The 20,973-nt window shown below is 41.9% G+C and overlaps 1 protein-coding gene across 1 annotated transcript in view; it reads right to left on the bottom strand.

The window, feature by feature from the left end:
* The window catches only part of LOC126237003 (regulating synaptic membrane exocytosis protein 2), a 1,236,422-nt gene that overhangs the window by 1,087,367 nt on the left and 128,082 nt on the right, over positions 1 to 20,973 (bottom strand). Inside the window, exon 2 of the mRNA XM_049946727.1 lies at positions 18,932 to 19,136. Coding sequence (XP_049802684.1) covers positions 18,932 to 19,136 — 205 coding nt within the window. The remainder of the gene's footprint in view (positions 1 to 18,931; positions 19,137 to 20,973) is intronic.

The following is a 20,973-nucleotide window of genomic DNA, read 5'->3' as shown; positions in this document are numbered from 1 at the left end:
AAGTATTAAACTCATTTGAAATGGTTACTCGCATCACGCCGGAGACGACATCTAGCACTCCTGTAGTGTCACGTGCTGTGACGTGTGCGCGATCTTCTGTCTTTCTCGTGAGCCCCGCACGTGACTCGCCGCAGTATTCCATTCACCTTGGCGGCAGGAACGCTCTCTCTCTACCTAAGAGTAACTAGCACTCATCTAATGCTGATAAGTACACCATAAAGCATTTTTCTTGATTGTGTGTTTTCGCTGTGGTTGTGCGCGTTGAAGGGATATGGCCCTCTCCTCCGACCGAAATCGTGCGGAAGCGTTCTCGCTTCCCACGCCCGGGTTCCCGGGTTCGATTCCCGGCGGGGTCAGGGATTTTCTCTGCCTCGTGATGACTGGGTGTTGTGTGCTGTCCTTAGGTTAGTTAGGTTTAAGTAGCTCTAAGTTCTAGGGGACTGATGACCATAGATGTTAAGTCCCATAGTGCTCAGAGCCATTTGAACCATCCGACCGAAATGCTTTAGAGTCCATCAGAACTATTATCTGTCCTGTGAACGTTCTCCGATATACGACACTTTCCTTGGTTCTGTTTAACTCCCCGAAATATTTAAGACTTCGTTTGGCATCTGACTAACGGTTTCGTAAATCGAAATTATGTCAGTAATCTGTGGGTGTGCAACTCATCCAGTGTACTGCAGGTATGTCCAGCAGACTGAAGATACGAGATATGCTTACAATTTCGGAGGTGGTAGCCAGACACTATTGGTAAATAGGGGGCGAAGGGTCCTTTTCCTCGACTCAATCTGGCATCTATTTTTTCCTGATTTAGTGTGAACCTGTTCGACGTCCTGGACGCTGCATACCTCTTACAAATATGCGACAAGTGTACGTCCAGCATCGTCTCTTTTTGTTTCAGTAACCTGCCACTACGTTATGTGATTCACCAACTATAAAAAGTGTTTTAGCCTGGTCCTCGTTTTAAGACTGTAGCTGCAGCTTTTGCTGACTATTATACTTCCTAATATCTTGGCTTAAAGATCTACATATGCATGTACACAATTAAGCTAAAATATCCGCCGACAACAGATGGTCATTAATGAACATATAAAAATGAGTAACACAAGTTTATATTAACAATTTGTAAGGCAGGGATTCATTTTACTGCCACGGTTGTGGAAATTTTAAGTTGAACAGCCAATAAAAAATAATTTCAGCAAAAGAATGAAACTACAAGGTGATTATATATGATTGCTAAGGTTCACGGGGGACTTAGTTCTTGAAGAAGAAAGTTAAGCTAGTTTAGAAGTAATTCTGAATGGGACAGACAAAATATTTACGATAAATTGTGGATTAAGAATTAACTATGCTAAGACTAAAACTTAGAAAACAGATAGGAGAGCATCGATTTGGTTAAGTAATAATAGAACTGGACGGATTCTCTTCCATAGGAAGGAAGAGTACAGAAGATGGCGAAATCAAGAAAAGGGCCATACATAGATTGGCACGCATGAAGAAAGTTTTCTCCAATAAAATGATTTTTACCGGTATCAAATTCTGAAATGGAACCGAGGGAAAAGTTCCTGAATATATACACGTGGAACCAGTGTCGCATAGGAGAACCTGAAACACTTGAGGAAAAGAAACAAAAGGCTTATGAAATGTGGAGCTACAGAAGATTGTTAAAAGTTAATTGAATGGATAAAGTAAAAAATGAAAATCTGCTGGAAAGAATAGAAGTGTGCTGGAGTTACATATGCGCCGGTAGCCAGGAGTATTTAACTTGGCACTGGGAGGAGCAGTAAAAGGAGAAAAACTGTGGGGATAAAACAAGCCTAGAATATGCAGAATAAATTCTGGAAGATTTTGGATGTAGGGAGTATATATAAAGAAAACGACTAGGACAAAACAGGAATATGTGAGGGACAAGTTTTACTATGCACTATAAGGAACGAATGCAAATTTCCACAAATACTGTCACACTTGTGTAAGCTGAACTACGCGATTTCTACCAATAATGCTGATTTTATAAAAGGAACAAGTGCAAATTTGTGGTAAACGTTTTTGCATTTTGTACTCGAGCCTCGTGATTGCTAATAACCTTACCACATTGTGCGTAAAATGTCAGATCCAAGAAGTATATAGTGTGTTTAGGTTTATCTTTTTTTCCAAGATACAGATTGGGAAATACAAAAAGATGAAGATACTTGTTAGTTTGTGTCAGAAGTTGTATAAAATTTTTCAAGCCCTTCTTGATATATAAATACGTATTATTTGCGAGTACGTTATAATCTTGCTTTTTTTTATTAATGCAGGAGGAACTAAAGTAAGTTCTCGGACACTAAATATCATAATAAAGTAGAACGAACGTTTGGCATGAAATTGCGGGGTGGAATATAAACTGTCAACGTTTCTGTGAACAGTACGTAATCTAATATGAAGCTGTCCCGGCTTCATAAATTTTGCTTAGCTCACTTGCGTCAACGCATTATCTGTCAACTGGCCGGGTGGGTGGGGATAAGCACTGACGCACGAGAATTTCGCCGGCACATGAAACGCGCAGAGCTGCGCAGATCGAGAGCTGCAAATCCAGTACGTCAGTGCAGGTACTTCTCGGTACGTGTTCCGTTTGCTGTGACCTTTAGAATTAACCTCTTTCAAAAATGAAACTAATCATAGATTTCTTGGTAGCCTACGGCCGCAAGTGAATGGGAAGGAGTACAGATGTCGCAAGTGAATGGGAAGGACTACGGATGGTTGCTTTCTGTACGAAACATCAAAGAACACTACTCGTAATTTGTGGACAATATGCTTGATGTCGGTATCGGAAGGATTCTTCGACACATTCAGAGCTCAAATATAATAACTTCCCTTGAACTGTAATACAAAACTGTTCCCGATACGAGAAGTGAGTAGGCATATTATTCGGGTGCAACATTGCTCATTATCTCGGAACAAAATAACATGGAGAGAGGTACGAATGAAGTCTTACTAGGTATTAATTTACGGACGGAGTCCTGAATGTTTCTCTGTACAGCAAGTGCTACACGCAAGGAAAGTAAAGACCACTGCTAGCTGTATATATGAACAATTTTGCAGATGAAGTGAGCAGCTTTCCAGTAGTTTTTAGTTATCTATAGATCGATTCGTGTGTATTGTTGATTACTCTGAGACCCTTGTCAAGTTTGCTTAAAAGAGGAAACCGGGAAGACCCAACGAAGAGCGGCACGTTTCGTCAAGAGATGGAGTGCTCGGCTTGGGAGTGTTACAGAGGTGCTTGTCAGCCTCCAGCGGCAGACGCTGCAAGAGAGGCGTTGTGCATCACGAAGCGGTTTACGGTAGCAATTTCGAGAGCTTACGTTCCAAGAAGAGAGGGTAATATAATACTCCCTACCACATACGGTTCTCGAACTGACCAATGACGTGAAATTAGAGAAATTAGAGTTCATACGAAGCTTTATCGACAGTCGTACAGTTGGTGAGCGGAATAGGGAAGGGGGTAGAAGACAGAGGTACAAGTATCCTCCAGCGCACACCGTAAGATTGCTTGCAGAAAATATAGATATAGATGTAGGCTATATAGTGATTCAGCCTATACAGTTCTGCCAATAAAAATACCAGCTTCATTGTACTTAGACGTCTATCTACGGACAAAACTGCTTTTGCAACCAACATACCACGTCAAATACGTCTGGTCTGTCACAGCGTTAACAGTGTGATATGAATAAAGAACTGTTTCAGTACAGGACTGCTCCTATCGTTCCGTCTAACAGAAACTATCGATATTAGCAACCACTTATTAATTTTACAGTATCTCTAAAAAATCCCATTAGCGCTTAATAATACAAAGCGGTTTTTGCTGTTGCAAGAAATAGGTTGAAGAATAATTCGCAGCGAAAGGCAGCCGAAAGTACATTTTTGTGCATGGTAATTAGCACGACACTAGACAATCTCATGTAACAGGTATACGCGCCTGGAGTGTATAAATTTAGCACGCAGTAAAATTCTGTCTTCTGTGAGGTGTGCTTCTCGTATGTGTACGCATTATTTGATTAACTATCAATCACAGAGCTATTTCCATCTCCCGCTGTTCGGCAATTGAGTTTGAATTAGCTAATTAGCAAGCGAGTGCTAACAAACAGATCTGTTCAGCTCTCTTCATTAAATGTCGAACTTACAGTTCCTTGGGAACAAACAAAATTCATTTTGCATAAGAGATATGTGTACATGTACGTCTAACATGTTCCGCGTTTAAGCATCACCATTGTCATAGGCAGCAGGCAGCTCTCACCAGTAAGTCACATCTGCCCGCTACGGATATTTAAATTTACACAGAGCAGGATGTCGCCAGAGTCGCCTCTTCCCCGGCTTTTTCCATCCAGGTTTCCTGAGAGTCTCCGTTACACTTTTGCGTGGGCTATGTTTTAACAGCGCGTCACTCATTTACGCACGTCTTGCGACAAGCGTCCCCTAGTATAGATAACAGCTAAGTCTTGTGCGTAATTTTCGTGACGAATTTCACTTATATTTCTCAGGTTTTTTTTTCAACAAATTTGAGCCTGCAATTTTGCATCCCTGCTATTGATTACACAATTTTTTTCCATCTCATAATGCTTCGTAGCGCTACCACTAGACATTTAAAGTATGTGGCTGTTTAGCGAGATCTCATACTAGCCTGTCATTTCTTTCCTTTAATTAGTGTATTTACATTTAAGGAAATCTATTAAGCATAGTAAGAGATAGAGCTCGTTATTGAGCAGACGGTTGCTTTGAATACCACAGTGCTTCAGTAGCCGTGGTCCTGTTGGAGGTGGTATGTCGTTGCCTTTCTCCGACCTCTGGGCTGACTTACCCAGCCAGTTATAAGGGGACCTACAGTTCAATGTGAACTTGGAATCACGGTACAACTCGATATTTTTCACATTAATAAATCACCCTGTTGGAAACAGTCCCTGGACATTTGTACTTATAGTACAACTTGTCACATTTACTCACTGTCCCAACAAAAATATTTTCGCCGCCGTTCTGCAAATAGTTACATCATTCAGCGAAGAAACTGAAGATAGATAACAGCATGAGTGTATTGGTGTTCTGCTTGACAAATTCTTCATGCTGTATATACAGTGCAAAATTAAGACATAAACGAAAATTGGCAGACGTTTTATTACATCTGAAAGACAGTGTAGCGCCACAGTAAGGATGTTAATCACGTTTGATTTAAATACACACCGTAACGGTCGTGAGGGTTAGTTATCTTTGAGACTGGACGCGATGAGCTGATGTTAGTCATCAATGTCTTTAAGGAGACAAAGACGACGTTATCAACACTTCACTGGGTTGGACGAGGTCGTGCAACATAACTACGAGAAGCTGGATGTTCCTGCTGCAATATTGCATAAAGACTTGACAGGAATGTAGGCGCTGTACATAATTAGTGAGAACAGTTGTCACGAGACTGTACGGTGTTATCGGGTCAGAATGTGGAATAGTGCTGTACGTCTTTCGGAAATTTAGGAAGCCTGCTCGCGTTTTACGTACATTTATTTGTAAAACCATTTATCTCAGCAGCATTTTTACGTTTAGTCTTTCGTAAGATGAAGAATCATGTTTTCAATAAAGTAGCAGCGGATCTTAGAGTCCCATAGAGCATCTTTCACTTTTCGAATCAGAATGGATGCAGTATGGTCATGACTGTATTACCCTTTGGCGCGGGGGGGGGGGGCACACGTAATCACACAAGTTTGCAAATACTCTTCCCACGCCCAGGCCATATAGCTGAGGAAAGCTCTTGATATAGTTACTGACCTTTTCAGTGGGTACTTCAGTGACAACTATGATGACACTGTGAGTGTAAAATGCCAGCCTAATACGGTAACAAATTAATATAAAGATTGTTATCCAATCCTAAACAGCTAGTTTAAAAAATTAATTCGCCTATCTGGAAGAATTATTATTTTAAATGTGTTTCTAGGCTTTTGGTGTAACCCAGTGAAACGTTTGCCGAGTATGAAAGTTCAGAGAACACCGCTGGGCAGCGGTGTTTTGTCTTTACCGACCAGGTACTCATTGCTGTCGTTCTCTACAGTTACTTAATAGATTCATTTACTCTTCGAGGGGTTTTACGAACGTTTACTGTGCTAAAGAAAAGTCGGAAGCAGCTTCCACTTAATCCAGTGTCATCACTAGGAAGAAGCTTAATAAGAAGCAAATAAGAAAAACTAAAATAATGATGTATCAGTACTTAATCTCTAAGCGTTTCTCTAGGTTTGATGTAGAACATGCCGCTATTTTTCAGTATTGCTCATAAAATAATTTTTCGTGAATTGTGGATTCATTGTACACTCTGCATTCCGTAGTTACATTTGCGTGGCCGGTGACGACCACTATCTTCTCAACGTGGTCCGATATTTTCAAGTTTTTTAAAATGTTTAATTTCGTTAACGTGAAGAACCCCTTACCAAACCCCCAAATTATCCGCAGTTATCATCTGGTTAAAATATGTGTGTTTCTACGACATCATATTTGCCATAATGGTTGGTCTAGGCTGACGGCCTGTGTCACATTTTTTGCTATTTTCCTTTTCCACTCAGATTACTTGAAAAATTTGGCTCTGACTTCCAGTAAATGTAAATTTTTGTGATTTTTTATGAATAATAAATTCCATTACGTGGTTCGACATTGTCATAAATTATTTCCTTGTGACTTTCGTTAAATAAAATAATTGGTCAGACAGATTAACCAGTTTGCTACGAGCCGTCAGGTTTTCGTTTGTTGTACTATTACAGTCTCATTAATTTCAACAGCTTTCGCTCCAACGTTGCCCTTCTACATGATACAGTTGTTATCGTTACTGAGTACGGATGCGGGGTTTGCTAGTTGGATTTCCCGTAACCGCGCCTGGACTTTCCGTCGTGTAATGATCTGGAAAGGGATCCATTCAACCTCATTAAGCCAATGTGAAGCTGCGTGATTAAATAAACTTCAAAAATAACGCTCATGACGCCGAAGTAGTGTGAAATAGAAAGGTAAGTTGGCAACAATACGACATTTATTTACTTATTTGCTCAGACATTGATCATAGGTTCTTGTGTTTGTATTAATAATGACCACAAGTCTAATAGGAAAAATCACGATATTGCTTTAGCACAATTTAAGCTGTTCTAGCCACGTATGCATGTGAGAGGAGACAGCAAACGAAACTGATCGTGTTCTATCATTGGCTCGAAGTGTATCAATGGCAGTGTCACTTTTGCTGTTTGAATGTCGTGCTCATGAGGAGGCGACGTCAACAGCGATCAGCTGGCCGGTTTGTAGGTGGTAGTCAGAAAATGTATTTCCAGTGTCAGGGAGAAGACGACATGTGTATGTTAAGTCTTTGTAGGATTCAGTAGATTGAATTCTGAGATAAACGTTTTAATCTTTTGTATTGGTTAAAAACAGTCTTTGTTGCAATTTTTAGTTTTTTATTTTTCAACTACGCGTTTCACCTTATTTAGGCATCAACCTGAAGATGCCTAAATAAGGTGAAACGCGTAGTTGAAAAATAAAAAATCAAAAATTGCAACAAAGACTGTTTTTAACCAATACTGTTAAGCACTGGTTTGCTGTATGCCATAGTTGTATTGGAAGAATTTCTTTAATCTTTTGTTTTAAGGGTGCTACAACCGAGTATAATAACCTATAACTTCCAAATTTGATGTCAAGACCCGGGAAGAAAAGAAAAGAGGGGAAAGGTTTTTACTCGACTGAAATTTCCGACAGACTTCAGGCTAAGAAATTATGAATACGTCCGCCTATGCTTGGAAAACATGTATGTAGCAGCAGTCGCTACGCCACTTTTCGTGTAGTTTAATTGATTATTTTCCAACATTTATCTGTACACGTACACTAAGCCACATTGATACGTTTTCTTCCTCCACAAGAATCGAGGAAGCAAAATATTTTCAGTACCAATAGCAAAAAATCTCGGAAGGTTTAAACACGTAAAATAATTCAGTCCAGGATTAACTTCATGACGATGAATGAGGCCAGCAAAGCGAGGTATGGAGGTCATGCAGACAACTACAAGAGGACTGAGTCATTTTATGGAAGAGAATATTAAAGAGGTTTAAATAACACTGATATACCTGCGACAACATTTACACTTCTTTTAACCGATTATTCAGCATCAAGCTACCCACTTTCGACACAGTATCCCCCGCCCTCTTTTGTACTAGCAGCGTCGCCTCTCGCGACTTATAGTGGTCAGTTCTGCGTTGGGTGTCGGGATATTGTTGATCAGATGTGTATTCACATTTAAAGAGAGCTGGTATATTTAGATCAAGTCAAAATTTTGTGAAAATCCTTCTGAACCTTTATACTACCATATTATGTAGACAGCAGATTCCTATGTGAGGACTCTGGTAGTGTTGCTGGTCCTAGCTTGTAAATCGCTTACTTGTACCGTATTAAGAATATCAGCGGTCCTTATGCATTTTTGCTCTAGTCCATTCGCATATTGAGGGAGGGAAAAACGACCGTGTATATGACTAGCTAAGTGCCCTAAGTTCTTCGGTCTTAGTCTCTTGAACACTTACTCGGATATCTGTTCTCCTCATTTATGCAGCAGATGCTTCCTTGGAGAATATCCCATATTACTTTCGTTTGCCTCGAGCATTCGCCGTGAACTCTGATCTGTTAGTCAGTTATCTTGGAGTCAGTCGCATATCTGTGTATACGTTGTATGTGATCGATTGCTTACCCCATCGCTGCCAAACCTAAGTGAGTGTTCCAGATATAATGAACATACTTGAACTTTGTCATTATACCATGGAATTCAAGCGAAAAAAATTATAAGATAAATTAGATATTACTAAACTCCGTTTTCATGGTGCATGGTGATACATAGTCAGGCGCTAGATCCCGTAACCTCAATAAGTTTTGTCATCTGAATATTTATTAAATATTACTGCTGATGGTCTGTTTATCTTATATGTTTGCAACAAAACTTGGTGTATTTTTGGAAGCTTGCATGATGTGAGTAAGGGAACGTGGGAAGAACTGATTAATCTCAACACTAAAGTTAGATGTACTTCGTTAGCTGAGCACTTGGCAGGAAACGATTCGAGCACCCGCAGCTAGCGAAGTGACGGAACAGCAAATACAATAGATTCGTGCGCAGGATCAGTGAAGTCAAAGTACGTGATTGGCCACAATCGTTTAAGTTTTCCAGTTTTCGTAAATCACTTGACGTTAATGCTGGAACAATTGTTTAAACGAGCACTTCCGTTCCTTCTCCAAGTTAACCTTACTGGTTCATCTCTAACGGACTTGATTTCGCAGAGATGTTACAATCTGATCATGACCCTTAACCTTCTATGTAAATATGAACTGGTGCAAGTGAAATAAAATAGAAGGATAAATAAAATGCTGAAACGCTGTGTAGATACCTTTAAATTTTAAGATGCATTAAGTGTTGCAGGTTTCAATTACCAAGGACATTATATTTTACAGGCCATAAATTACACCATCCACAAGATACAACTACGCACGAATTCCACGTATTGTTGTTCCCTGTGCACAGTACTGTGAATAAAATGTCTTTTGTGGGGTAACTTCGGAGAGGAAAAGGAAATCAAACGATTCTTCGCTTTTGCATAGATCTTTGGAAAATAACATTGAACTCAAGATCTCCTCAAGTTAGACAAGTGAGAAAAAGGGAAAATCAGATTACAGTAATTTTTATTTTATCCGAGACAGTTGCATGAATATAGAATTTATCGCTACAGTGAATACTGGCTTCGGGCTGGCTCCTCCACTCTCAGCCCGAAACCGGTAACCACTGCAGCGATAAACTGTATATTCACGCAACTGATACGGACAAAACAAAAATCTATCAAGTCTTCCTCAATAATATAGAGCTGCAGACGTACCATCCTGAAGCTGGATGCCTCGAAATAGCAGAAGCAGGTTTGTTAGAGGCCAAACAATTATAAAAGTTTCAAAACTATTTTAGTAAGACAGGGTCTGTTACTAAAGTTGAATGCACGCTGAACGTATTCTGAAGTGTTTGGTAGGCCTACATAGATTGTTCATACATGAACTGGTTTCACACGGAACATAGATGCATTTAAGTTATTCTTCAGTTTTATTGAGTACTTTTATAAGTAAAGATGGAACGTCATTCAAAAAGCTGGGCCATGGTAGCTCACGAAATATGTTTAAAGACATTAATCCTTGTGCGGCTGCCGTTTTGTCAGGTGCGGTGGGATTCAAAAAGGAGAGAAGGTTACGTTTAACGTCCCGTCGACAATGAGGTCATTAGAGACGGGGTACAAGGGCAGATTACGAAAGGATGGGGAAGGGATTCGTCCTTGCCTTTTAGAAGAACCCTCCCGCTATTTGCCTTAAGCAATTTAGGGAAATCAGGGAAAACGAAAATACGCATGGCTGGACGGGGAATTTGAACCGCCGTCGCCGACCGCGTTGGCCGAGCGGTTCTAGGCGCTACAGTCTGGAACGGCGCGACCACTACGGTCGCAGGTTCGGACCCTGCCTCGGGCATGGATGTGTGTGATGTCCTTAGGTTAGTTAGGTTTTAGTAGTTCTAAGTTCTAGGGGACTGATGACCTCAGAAGTTAAGTCCTATAGTGCTCAGAGCGATTTTTTAACCGTCGTCCTCTTGTATTCGAGTGGAGCGTGCTAACCACTGCACTACCTCGATCGGTCGCTTGGGTTTATTCATTATTACCTATATCTCTCCAAACCGTAAGACAGAGGCATATGAAATCCGAAAATTGCAAATAAGTGGACGAATAATGAAAAAGTTACAAATTTTGCTTGTTCCTGTATTTGTGTCTCGCGAGAGTGGTACAGATGAATCTACAAATTTTTTGCAGCTCTGTGTATAACCTATTTATCAGAATGTGGATCCAGGCATTTGAGCCGGTTGAGAAATGACAATAAGCGACTGCCACGTCATCAGACGAAAGAATTAGCTAAACAGAATACTACTGCGGATCGCAGCAAGTAGGGGCAGGCGTGCGGCAGAGACGTCGAAGTGTACGGTTGACGGTGGGAACGGGCAGGGAGGAAGTATCTGGCGATTGGGGTCGGTAAGCCGGAACCGGGCGGGCGGGCGCAGGCAGGCCGGCTATCGACCCGGCAGACACAGCCGCATGGCCAGCCGCCTCCTCGCACCCTCTCGCTCCTCTCCCAGCAGGCGCCTCTGCTGCAGTCCCAGAGCAGCCCATCCGAGGGGCTTTGCAACACTCTCACGATTTTCTCAGTTTGAATTTCTTAAAATCTGAAACCATTTTGTCAATACTGGTGCTCGGAACTGTGTAGTGCAAGTAGAAGTACATCTGCATTCCCAGGGCAGTTCAGGGGAGTACGCCGTGTCTCCAATTGTGAAAGGGACGATGCGGCATCTGCAGAGTGTTCAGCCTGTCAATAGGTGCAGAAGAGTTATTCCGAGCCTACACCGTGCTCGCATTGTCGCTTTACGGCCAGAGGCGTATAACATAGCGACGTCAATCCAATGCTCAGTCGCTGTCGCTACAGACAAAACATTGAAATATGTTTCATAGTGGTCTCCGGCAGTCAACACATTATGGCTCGCAGGTATCTAGATACCAATACAATAGAGCTGCTTGCCACATTATTTTGGGGATAGCTAGGAAAAACTGCCTGCCTACGGAGTGTCTTCTCAGTTGTGCTACTAGGTTCGTGATTTCCTTTCAGAAAGGTCACAGTTCGTAGTAATTGACGGAAAGTCATAGAGTAAAACAGAAGTAATATCTCGCATTACTCAGGGAGGTGTTGTAGGCCCTCTGTTCCTAATCTGTGTTAACGATTTAGGAAACAATCTGGAGCTGCCCTCTTAGATTGTTTACAGATGAAACTGTCATTTACGTCATGTGAAATCATCAGATGATCGAAACCAATTGATTTAGACAAGATATCGAGTAGGGTGCGAAAAGTGCCAATTGACCCTAAATAATGAAAAGTGTGAGGCCATCCTCATGAATACTAAAATGAGTCCTTCAAATTTCGGTTACACGATAAACCAGACGAATCTAAAGCCTTGCGAATTTGGCTAATTACTTATGGATTACAATTACGAATAAATTAACTTGGAAGAATCACAATGATAACGCTACTAAGAAAACTAACTAAAGACTGCCATTTATTGGCAGGCGTTAGGAAAATGCAGACAGTCTACAAAAGACAGTACCTACAATACTCTTGTTCGTCCTCTTCTGGACTACTGCTGCTTGGTATGGTATCCGCAATACATAGGACTGACGGAAGACATCGAAAAAGTTCAAAGAGTGGCAGCTCGTTCTGAATTACAGGGAAATAGAGGAGAGAGTGCCACAGATTTGATATGCGAATTGGGGTGGCAGTCATCGAAACAAAGGCCTATTTCGCTGCGGCAGTATATTCTCATGAAATTTCCATCATTAACTTTCTCCTCCGAACCCGAAAATATTCTGTTGGCGCCCACCTACGAGAGAGAAATACTAATCATAATAAAACAAGAGAAATCACATCTCTCACGGAAATGTTTAATTGCTCGTTTTACCCGCGCGCTGTTCGAGAGTGGAACGGTAGAGAAATAGCTCAAATGGCTCTGAGCACTATGGGACTTAACATCTGAGGCCATCAGTCCCCTAGACTAAGAACTACTTAAACCTAACTAACCTAAGGACATCACACACGTCCATGCCCGAGGCAGGATTCGAACCTGCGACCGTAGCAGCAGCGCGGTTCCGAACTGAAGCTCCTAGAACCGCTCGGAAATAGCTCGAAGATTGTTAGATGAACACTCTGCCAGACACTTAATTGAGAGTTCCAGGCTAAAGTCGTATATGTAGATCTATGTAGGAAGAGTGTGTAAATCCAATCGGTGCGCAACGATATTAGAACAATTAATCTGGTGTTTAGGCGGCCATTACGAGCAACAATATAGCGTCGCCTCCCCATCTCGTCGCAGATCGGTGATGTACGAAGGTGGAGAAAAATCACACAGAATTGATCCTGTATCAATGGCATCGGGTTCTCTCTACCGGTTAGTGGCGATTGGCCTGACGGCCAGAAACGTAAGGACTTAAGAAAGTAAGTGACGCACGTCTTCCCACGCTAAGACCATTGCGCAACAAGAGTGGGGCATTGCCGGAAGAGGTTTCCTGCAGACACAGTGGTACTGCGTTACGGATAACAGGAGAGTCGCCGTGTGTGCTTGAATTGGCCCTGCAACTGAGTAAGTATCCAAAGTTGGAGTATGCGGGACAGTAAGATTCCTGTGGGCAAAAGGTCTAAATAGTACACATGTTCACGGTGAAATATATACTTATATGGATATGGTGTCTATTCTTTTGAACATTTCCACGAGTAATGAGTGTGCTGGGGTGGGACACTACGAATGTAGTGTGTGGACATGTAAGGTGAGAATGTGAGTCTCGCGGGAGGCGTGCGCGAGATAGTCCCTGCAGTCGCTCTATCCTCTGTGCCCTCGGTGGCTCAGATGGATAGAGCGTCTGGCATGTAAGTAGGAGATCCCGGTTTCGAGTCCCGGTCGGGGCACACATTTTCACCTGTCCCCGTTGATACATATCAACGCCCGTTAGCGGCTGAAGGTATTAGTATAATTCTCATTGTGAAATTGTGGTGATATATAGACCAAGTGCAATGTTGCGTCCAGCCGTAGCGAAATAGTGCTGGCAATTTGACCGCGGCCGCACAGAGGCGGATAACGCTCATTGGGACGTCCAGTCTTGCACCATGTGCTCTCCATCTTTTTCGGCAACCTGCAAGAATACCTCGAGGGAAAGGGATTTTCCAGCGATGAGGACGTTCACACAGCGGTTCTCGAATGGCCCCGTGACCAACGGGCGGGTTTCTATTGTCGTCCAATTCAACGGTTGGTAGAAAAATCCAGCCACTGGTTGCAAAGATTTGATGACTGTATAAAAATAGTCTCATGTATCTCTGTCACTTTGATTGTTGCGTAAACAGCCTGCTTATATTTTAGTCATTTTTTTGTAAAATGATTCCATTCCATACTGGGCGCCTGGTACAACAACGGGTTATGAATTTCTTGAAATAAGACAGTCATGGTTGTACAATCTTTTTCATTTTCAGGAAATCACTCATTTCGCCCTTTTGAGGCATCATCAGATTGGCGTAAAAATAAATGTGGAAAACCAGGATTCGTCCATTAATGCCCACATATGATATTAAGATAAAATTTTACAACGAACCATCGTCCTATGGTCATGGGATGAATAAAGGCACTACAGAACGTAACACAGAGCCAATCGCGTTTCGGTGTACACAGCATAGAGCGTTGTGTACATCTGGAAACAGCAGTTAATGCGGTCGAGAACAGGATACGTCAGCCGGCCACACAAAAACAGAGCCGTGAAGCAAGATTAAATGGTCGTATTACCAGACATTAAAGGCAGATGGCCTTGGCTAGCCAATGTGCTTACAAAAAGCGTATTAGGTGGAACCGTGAATTATTGAAATTGAATTTAGTGCAGTAATATTAAAAAAATAGGTCCAAAAACACAAAATTAGTACCAGTAAAAAGAAATTTACAAAGTGTAAATTTTTTAAACCTGTCAAGTAGTAAAACTTAAAATGACACTAAAACATTACTCAAACCGAAAAAACCAGTTAGAGATAAGAAATAAAAAAGGTAGTGTCACATTCACGTAAAACCTACTGGTGAGTTGGAATATTGGATACCATAATATCATAATAAGACTGATTTCTGCTAACCAACTTATTGTTCAATAAAATAGATTTCTCTGTGACCGAAGTGCTTCAGAATTTCAATATTGTGATATTATGGTACCCGCTATTTCAACCCACCAGTAGGTTTTATACGGAAAACAATGCTGTCTTCTGTTGCACCATTGCTGAGTGAGGTGACGCAATGGGAGAAGCGGGGTTCACGTCCCCGTTCAATCATCCTTTTTTACGTTTTCCATAATTACCATAATCACGTGAGGTCGATGCTGGACAATTACTTCAACGATGCCACAATTAATTTCTTCTGCTAATCTTGTTCGTCCTAGCTAGTGCATATAATGAAGATAGTGAGGCAAATAGTTTGCCTTTCTAAAAACAAAATATTCTGGAGTTCAAAGATCGATGTTTCCAAACGAACATGAATATGTGCTATTCTAAACAGCGCGCAATTAGAATTATCGTTCAAATAAGCTCACCGACCTCACAAGACGAAAATAGCCTTCAGACTTACAGAATTTACAAAAGAAAAAAAAAAGAAACAAAAAGCGTGACGTGCATATCACACTGACTTCTGTATCGGGCAGTACTTTGCAGCATTCTCATTCCATCAAATCGAAGCTTCCACTCTTAAGTCAATGTTATATTAAACTCTAATCAGCCTTCCTTTACTCTTATTATTGAAAGGAGATACTTACAAACTACCTTGATAATTATCACCTTGGCGCTTTGTTGTGATATTCTGAACGCTCTTGGAATACACACTTGCACTACAGAATTATGACCTCAGGATCGCTTAAGACACGTTGCTAAGATTCTGGCGGAGCCAGGTTCTAATTCCCGTCCTAATTTCCAGACAGAGGTTTTCCGTCTTTTTTTTTCTGAGTATTTTAAGTCGAATGCTGGCAGCAGTCCACATAACGCAGAGGTGGGTTGGTCCATGTCAGAGTACGGTGCAGCGAGTAAGTGTGAAGACGTTTACAGACGTGCTAATGGTGACTGTGTTTTGAAAATGACTCAAAGAACAGATATTAATGACTTTAAGAGGGGTAGAATACTAGGACGACTGGAGGCTGGTCAAACACAGCACGTTGTAGCACGGGCCCTCCGTGTGCCACAAAGTGTGATCTCACGATTATGACAACGATTCCAGCAGACAGGAAAAGTGTCCAGGCGCTACAGTACGGGACGTACACAGTGTACAACACCACAAGAAGACCCATATCTCACCATCAGTGCCCGCAGACGCCACTGAGTACTGCAGGTAGCCTTGCTCGGGACCTTACTGCAGCCACTGGAACAGTTGTCTCTAGACATACTGTCTACAGAAGACTGAACAGACATGGTTTATTCGCTCGGAGACCTGCAAGGTGCATTCCACTGACCCCTGGCCGCAGGATAGCCCGTAAAGCCTGGTGTCAAGAACACAGTACAAGGTCATTGGAACAGTGGTCCCAGGTTATGTTCACGGACGAGTCCAGGTATAGTCTGAACAGTGATTCTCGCCGGGTTTTCATCTGGCGTGAACCAGAAACCAAATACCAACCCCTTAATGTCCTTGAAAGGGACCTGTATGGAAGTCGTGGTTTGATGATGTGGGGTTGGATTATGATTGGTGCACGTACATCCCTGCATGTCCTTGATAGAGCAATTGTAACAGGTCAGGTGTATCGGGACGTCATTTTGCACCAGCATGTCCTCCTTTTCAGTGGTGCAGTGGGTCCCACCTTCCTCCTGATGGATGATAACGTCCGACCCCACCGAGCTGCCATCTTGGAGGAGTACCTTGAAACAGAAGATATCAGGCGAATGGAGTGGCCTGCCCGTTCTCCAGACCTAAACCTCATCGAACATGTCTGGGATGCTCTCTGTCGACGTTTTGCTGCACGTCTATTGCTGCACGTCTTCGAACCCCTAGGACATTTCAGGAGCTCCGACAGGCACTGGTGCAAGAATGGGAGGCTATACCCCAGCAGCTGCTCGACCACCTGATCCAGAGTATGCCAACCCGTTGTGGGGCCTGTGTACGTGTGCATGGTAATGATATCCCATATTTATGTCGGGGTACATGAAACAGTAACCTTTTGTAGCACATGTGTTTCAGGATGGTTTTCTCAAGTTATCACCAATACCGTGGACTTACAGATCTGAGTCGTGTGTGTTCTCTATGTGCCTATGCTATTAGCGCCAGTTTTGTGTAGTGCCACGTTGTGTGGCATCACATTCTGCAATTATCCGTAATTTATGAGCATGGGTGTATAGTGGCTGGCTTCTCCGCCTACAAGCACAGGCTGTCTGATATCGCACGAGTGCACTCTGACGGCAACACTGTAAAAAATTAAGCTTATCCATTGCAGATATTTTAGAACCCGTGACTGTTAATTGAATGTAAATAAGCTACATAAAACTCCAACCCGTCGCTTTTGTGAATAATTATGTTTTATTTCGTGAACTGGTTTTCGAACCTTTTCAGGTTCATCTTCAGATTTACAGCATAATGCTGGGTGCTGGCTCTGTGACGAGAGGATGGAACACGCTTTAATGTATCGCCATTACTATTGTTTATCTGATGATATGGATGTAAATTTAGTTTTTTACTTACTGCGACAGTACGGGCGGTTTTTTCCGTCAGTGTCCATCTGTTCGCTTCCATTTTGATGGCCAGTTGGTATATCACTTCACACACCTTTACACTATCTATATTAATTTACGCTCTGACAGATTTGTTATTATATAAAATTTAAATTTAAATGTAAAGGTCTTAGTGATACAAACAACTGTATATCATTGCAAATATAATAACTCTGTATTATTGACTCCTGGGAACTGATTTTAATGCCAGTCTTGAGTAAAATATTTGGTATAAACTGACTGTATTACACGTTAATATACAAATAGAAATAAGACATGAGATCACTTGAAGTTTATTCTTGCAGTAATCCATTTATTTACTTATTTTATTTTGTGCTCTCATGTTATCGCAAGTCTGATTAAAATATTTGCCCTTTTACTGACATTAATACCTGTAAAAAAGAACAAACTGCATCTATCTGCAGAGACTCTGGTCAAAATGTTTGTTACAAGCAACAGTTGTACAACACGTGCTGAATGCTGTCAAAATTTCTCTGTCAGTGTAAAATATACGTAGTGTAAAAGCGTGTGTAGTGATATACCAACTAGCCATCAAAATGGAAACAGACAGATGGACATTGACGGAAAAAAGCCGGCCATACTGTCGCAGTAAGTAAAAAACTATTCAAAGAACTGTGACTGACGCCCGAACAACAGGGACTTACATGCATTGAAAATAAAAAATACCGCATTGAGAATGGCTAGCTACTAGCGGAAATCTGGATTTGCATAATAAAATCTAAAAAGGACGACTGATTGCTGCACTCTATAATTTGTAACTCACATACAGTTGCTGAGTGCATCCACTTTCCGAATGGAAGGTAGCCTGAAAAAACTAATTTACATCCATATCGACAGATAAACAATAGATATGGGGCTACATTAAAGCGTGTTCCATCTTCTTGTCACAGAGCCAACACCCAGAATTATGCTATAAATAATGATGTAACCTCCAGAAACCATCTGTTGATGAACCTGTAAAGGTTCGAAAACCAGTTCATGGAATAAAACGTAATTATTCCAAAAAAAGTGAGTGGTTTGTTTTATGTAACTTATATACATACTATAAAAAATGTTCCTGCCGTTCGGGGCTATACCAGCAACAGTGCCCCCCTAGGTATACTTGTATAAGTCGCGTCAGATATATTTCACGGAGTCAGCACCATTATCTGGACGTATTTCAGAGAAGACATTGGCTGATTGACATTTAAGGACCATTCGTGACTGCAGCCCTTTGAAAAAAAAAATAAATAAAATAAAATAAAATAGAAATTCCAAAGTCAAAACTTAGCGCATTAATTATCTTCAGACAATAATTGTACAACAAAAGCTGTAATAGAAGTTGGAAAAAAGACGTGAGTCGAGGGTTAACGTTAGTTGAATCACTCAATCAGCTGAGAGAGCAGTAGAGACGCACCTTACTGGAGTGAGTATTGTAGCACTCCGGTTTTCATTCTTGCACGAGAATAAAACAATAAACATTTCGCGAATGAATATTTCGAGCGTTAATTATCTTGCGGCCGTAACAACAGCATAGCGTCTATAACAGATGGTGGACAGAAGGTGAGAGTGGAGGACGCACCTTGTTGGAGCGCAGCGTGACCTTGCCGCCGCAGCGCGCGCAGCAGCGGATGTTGCAGTAGTTGCACATGTGCCCCACGCCGTCGGCGAACTTGGTCTTGAGGCAGATGTGGCACGTGGCGTCCAGCTCGACGCCCGCCTTCTTCTGCTGCTCGCTGCGCGCACGGATCGTCTCCTCCAGGACCTGCACCTCGTCCTGCTTGCGCCTGCAACACCACAGGCCCCCAGCGCGGTCAGAGACAGTCTGACAGAGTGGCCGGAGCCGACCGCTCCACACAAACACACTGGAGTCACACCTGGCCCCAGTGAACGTATATCGTCAAGTAAGCCAACAGGCATCCTACGGCCCACTTACAGGCGCGTACGAAACTTTTTGTCATTGTTCCTATTGTCGGTGCTCTTCACTCCGGAGACCGGTTTCATTCAGTTTTCCAAGCTAGTCTGTTCTGTGCACGTCCCTTCATCTCTACATAACTACCGCAACCTGTATCCTCTTGAACGTGCTTACTGCAGTCAGGCTCTGACTCTTACTTTACCCCAACACGCTCCCACCCTTACCTACTTAATACCTCAGCTTCAAGTGATCTCATGTCTTATTTCTATTTGTATAGTAACGTGTAATACAGTCAGTGGTTGGGAAGGGAGTGAGACAGGGTTGTAGCCTTTCCCGCCGGCCAGAGCGGCCGAGCGGTTCTGGGCGCTACAGTCTGGAACCGCGCGACCGCTACGGTCGCAGGTTCAAATTCTGCCTCGGGCATGGATGTGTGTGATGTCTTTAGGTTAGTTAGGTTTAAGTAGTTCTAAGTTCTAGGGGACTTATGACCACAGCAGTTGAGTCCCATAGTGCTCAGAGCCATTTGAACCATTTTTGTAGCCTTTCCCCGATGTTACTCAATCTGTATATTGGACCAGCAGTAAAGGAAACAAAAGAAAAATTCGGAGTAGGTATTAAAATCCATGGAGAAGAAATAAAAACTTATAGATTCGCTGATGACATTGTAATTCTGTCAGAGACAGCAAAGGACTTGGAAGAGCAGTTGAACGGAATGGGCAGTGTCTTGAAAGAAGGATACGAGATGAACAGCAACAAAAGCAAAATGAGGATAATGGAATGTAGTCGAATTAAGTTGGGTGATACTGTGAAAATTAGATTAGGAAATGAGACACTTAAAGTAGTAAAGGAGTTTTGCTATTTGGTGAGCAAAATAACTGATGATGGTCGAAGTAGAGAGGATATAAAATGTAGACTGGCAATGGCAAGGAAAGCGTTTCTGAAGAAGAGAAATTTGTTAACATTGATAATTGATTTAAGTGTCAGGAAGTCATTTCTGAAAGTATTTGTATGGAGTGTAGTCATGTATGCAAGTGAAACATGGGCGATAAATAGTTTCGACAAGAAGAGAATAGAAGCTTTCGAAATTTAGTGCTACAGAAGAATGCTGAAGAATAGATGGGTAGATCACATAACTAATGAGGAGGTATTGAATAGGATTGGGGAGAAGAGAAGTTTGTGGCACAACTTGACTAGAAGAAGGGATCAGTTAGTAGGACATGTTCTGAGGCATCAAGGAATCACCAATTTAGTATTGGAGGGCAGCGTGGAGGGTAAAAATCGTAGAGGGAGACCAAGAGATGAATACACTAAGCAGATTCAGAAGGATGTAGGATGCAGTAGGTACTGGGAGATGAAGAAGCTTGCACAGGATAGAGTAGCATGGAGAGCTGCATCAAACCAGTCTGTGGACTGAAGACCACAACAACAACAACCTCAGCATTTGTCCTATCAACCTATCCATTCTTATGAGAGACATTTCTCTGCCCCAGATTCGATTAAACTTCGTAAGAAGTTCGGGGCTATTTTGAACCACAAGGACTCTTGAAGGTCTATCATTTTGAAAATATTTGGTTTTAATGAATTCCCTTCAGTGACTTTACCTGTCACCTATTCTAGCAGGAAAAACTACATTGGAGCTTTTAGTTTACCATTCACAGAAGTAGTACTCCTCAAGCTGTTCGGGTCTTTCTAGCACTCCGTATTTTAGT

Source organism: Schistocerca nitens, chromosome 2 (genome assembly GCF_023898315.1).
Source record: "Schistocerca nitens isolate TAMUIC-IGC-003100 chromosome 2, iqSchNite1.1, whole genome shotgun sequence".
In the NCBI taxonomy this organism is placed as follows: domain Eukaryota; kingdom Metazoa; phylum Arthropoda; class Insecta; order Orthoptera; family Acrididae; genus Schistocerca; species Schistocerca nitens.
Note: the sequence above shows the minus strand (reverse complement) of the source record. Positions and strands in the feature narration are given on the sequence as shown.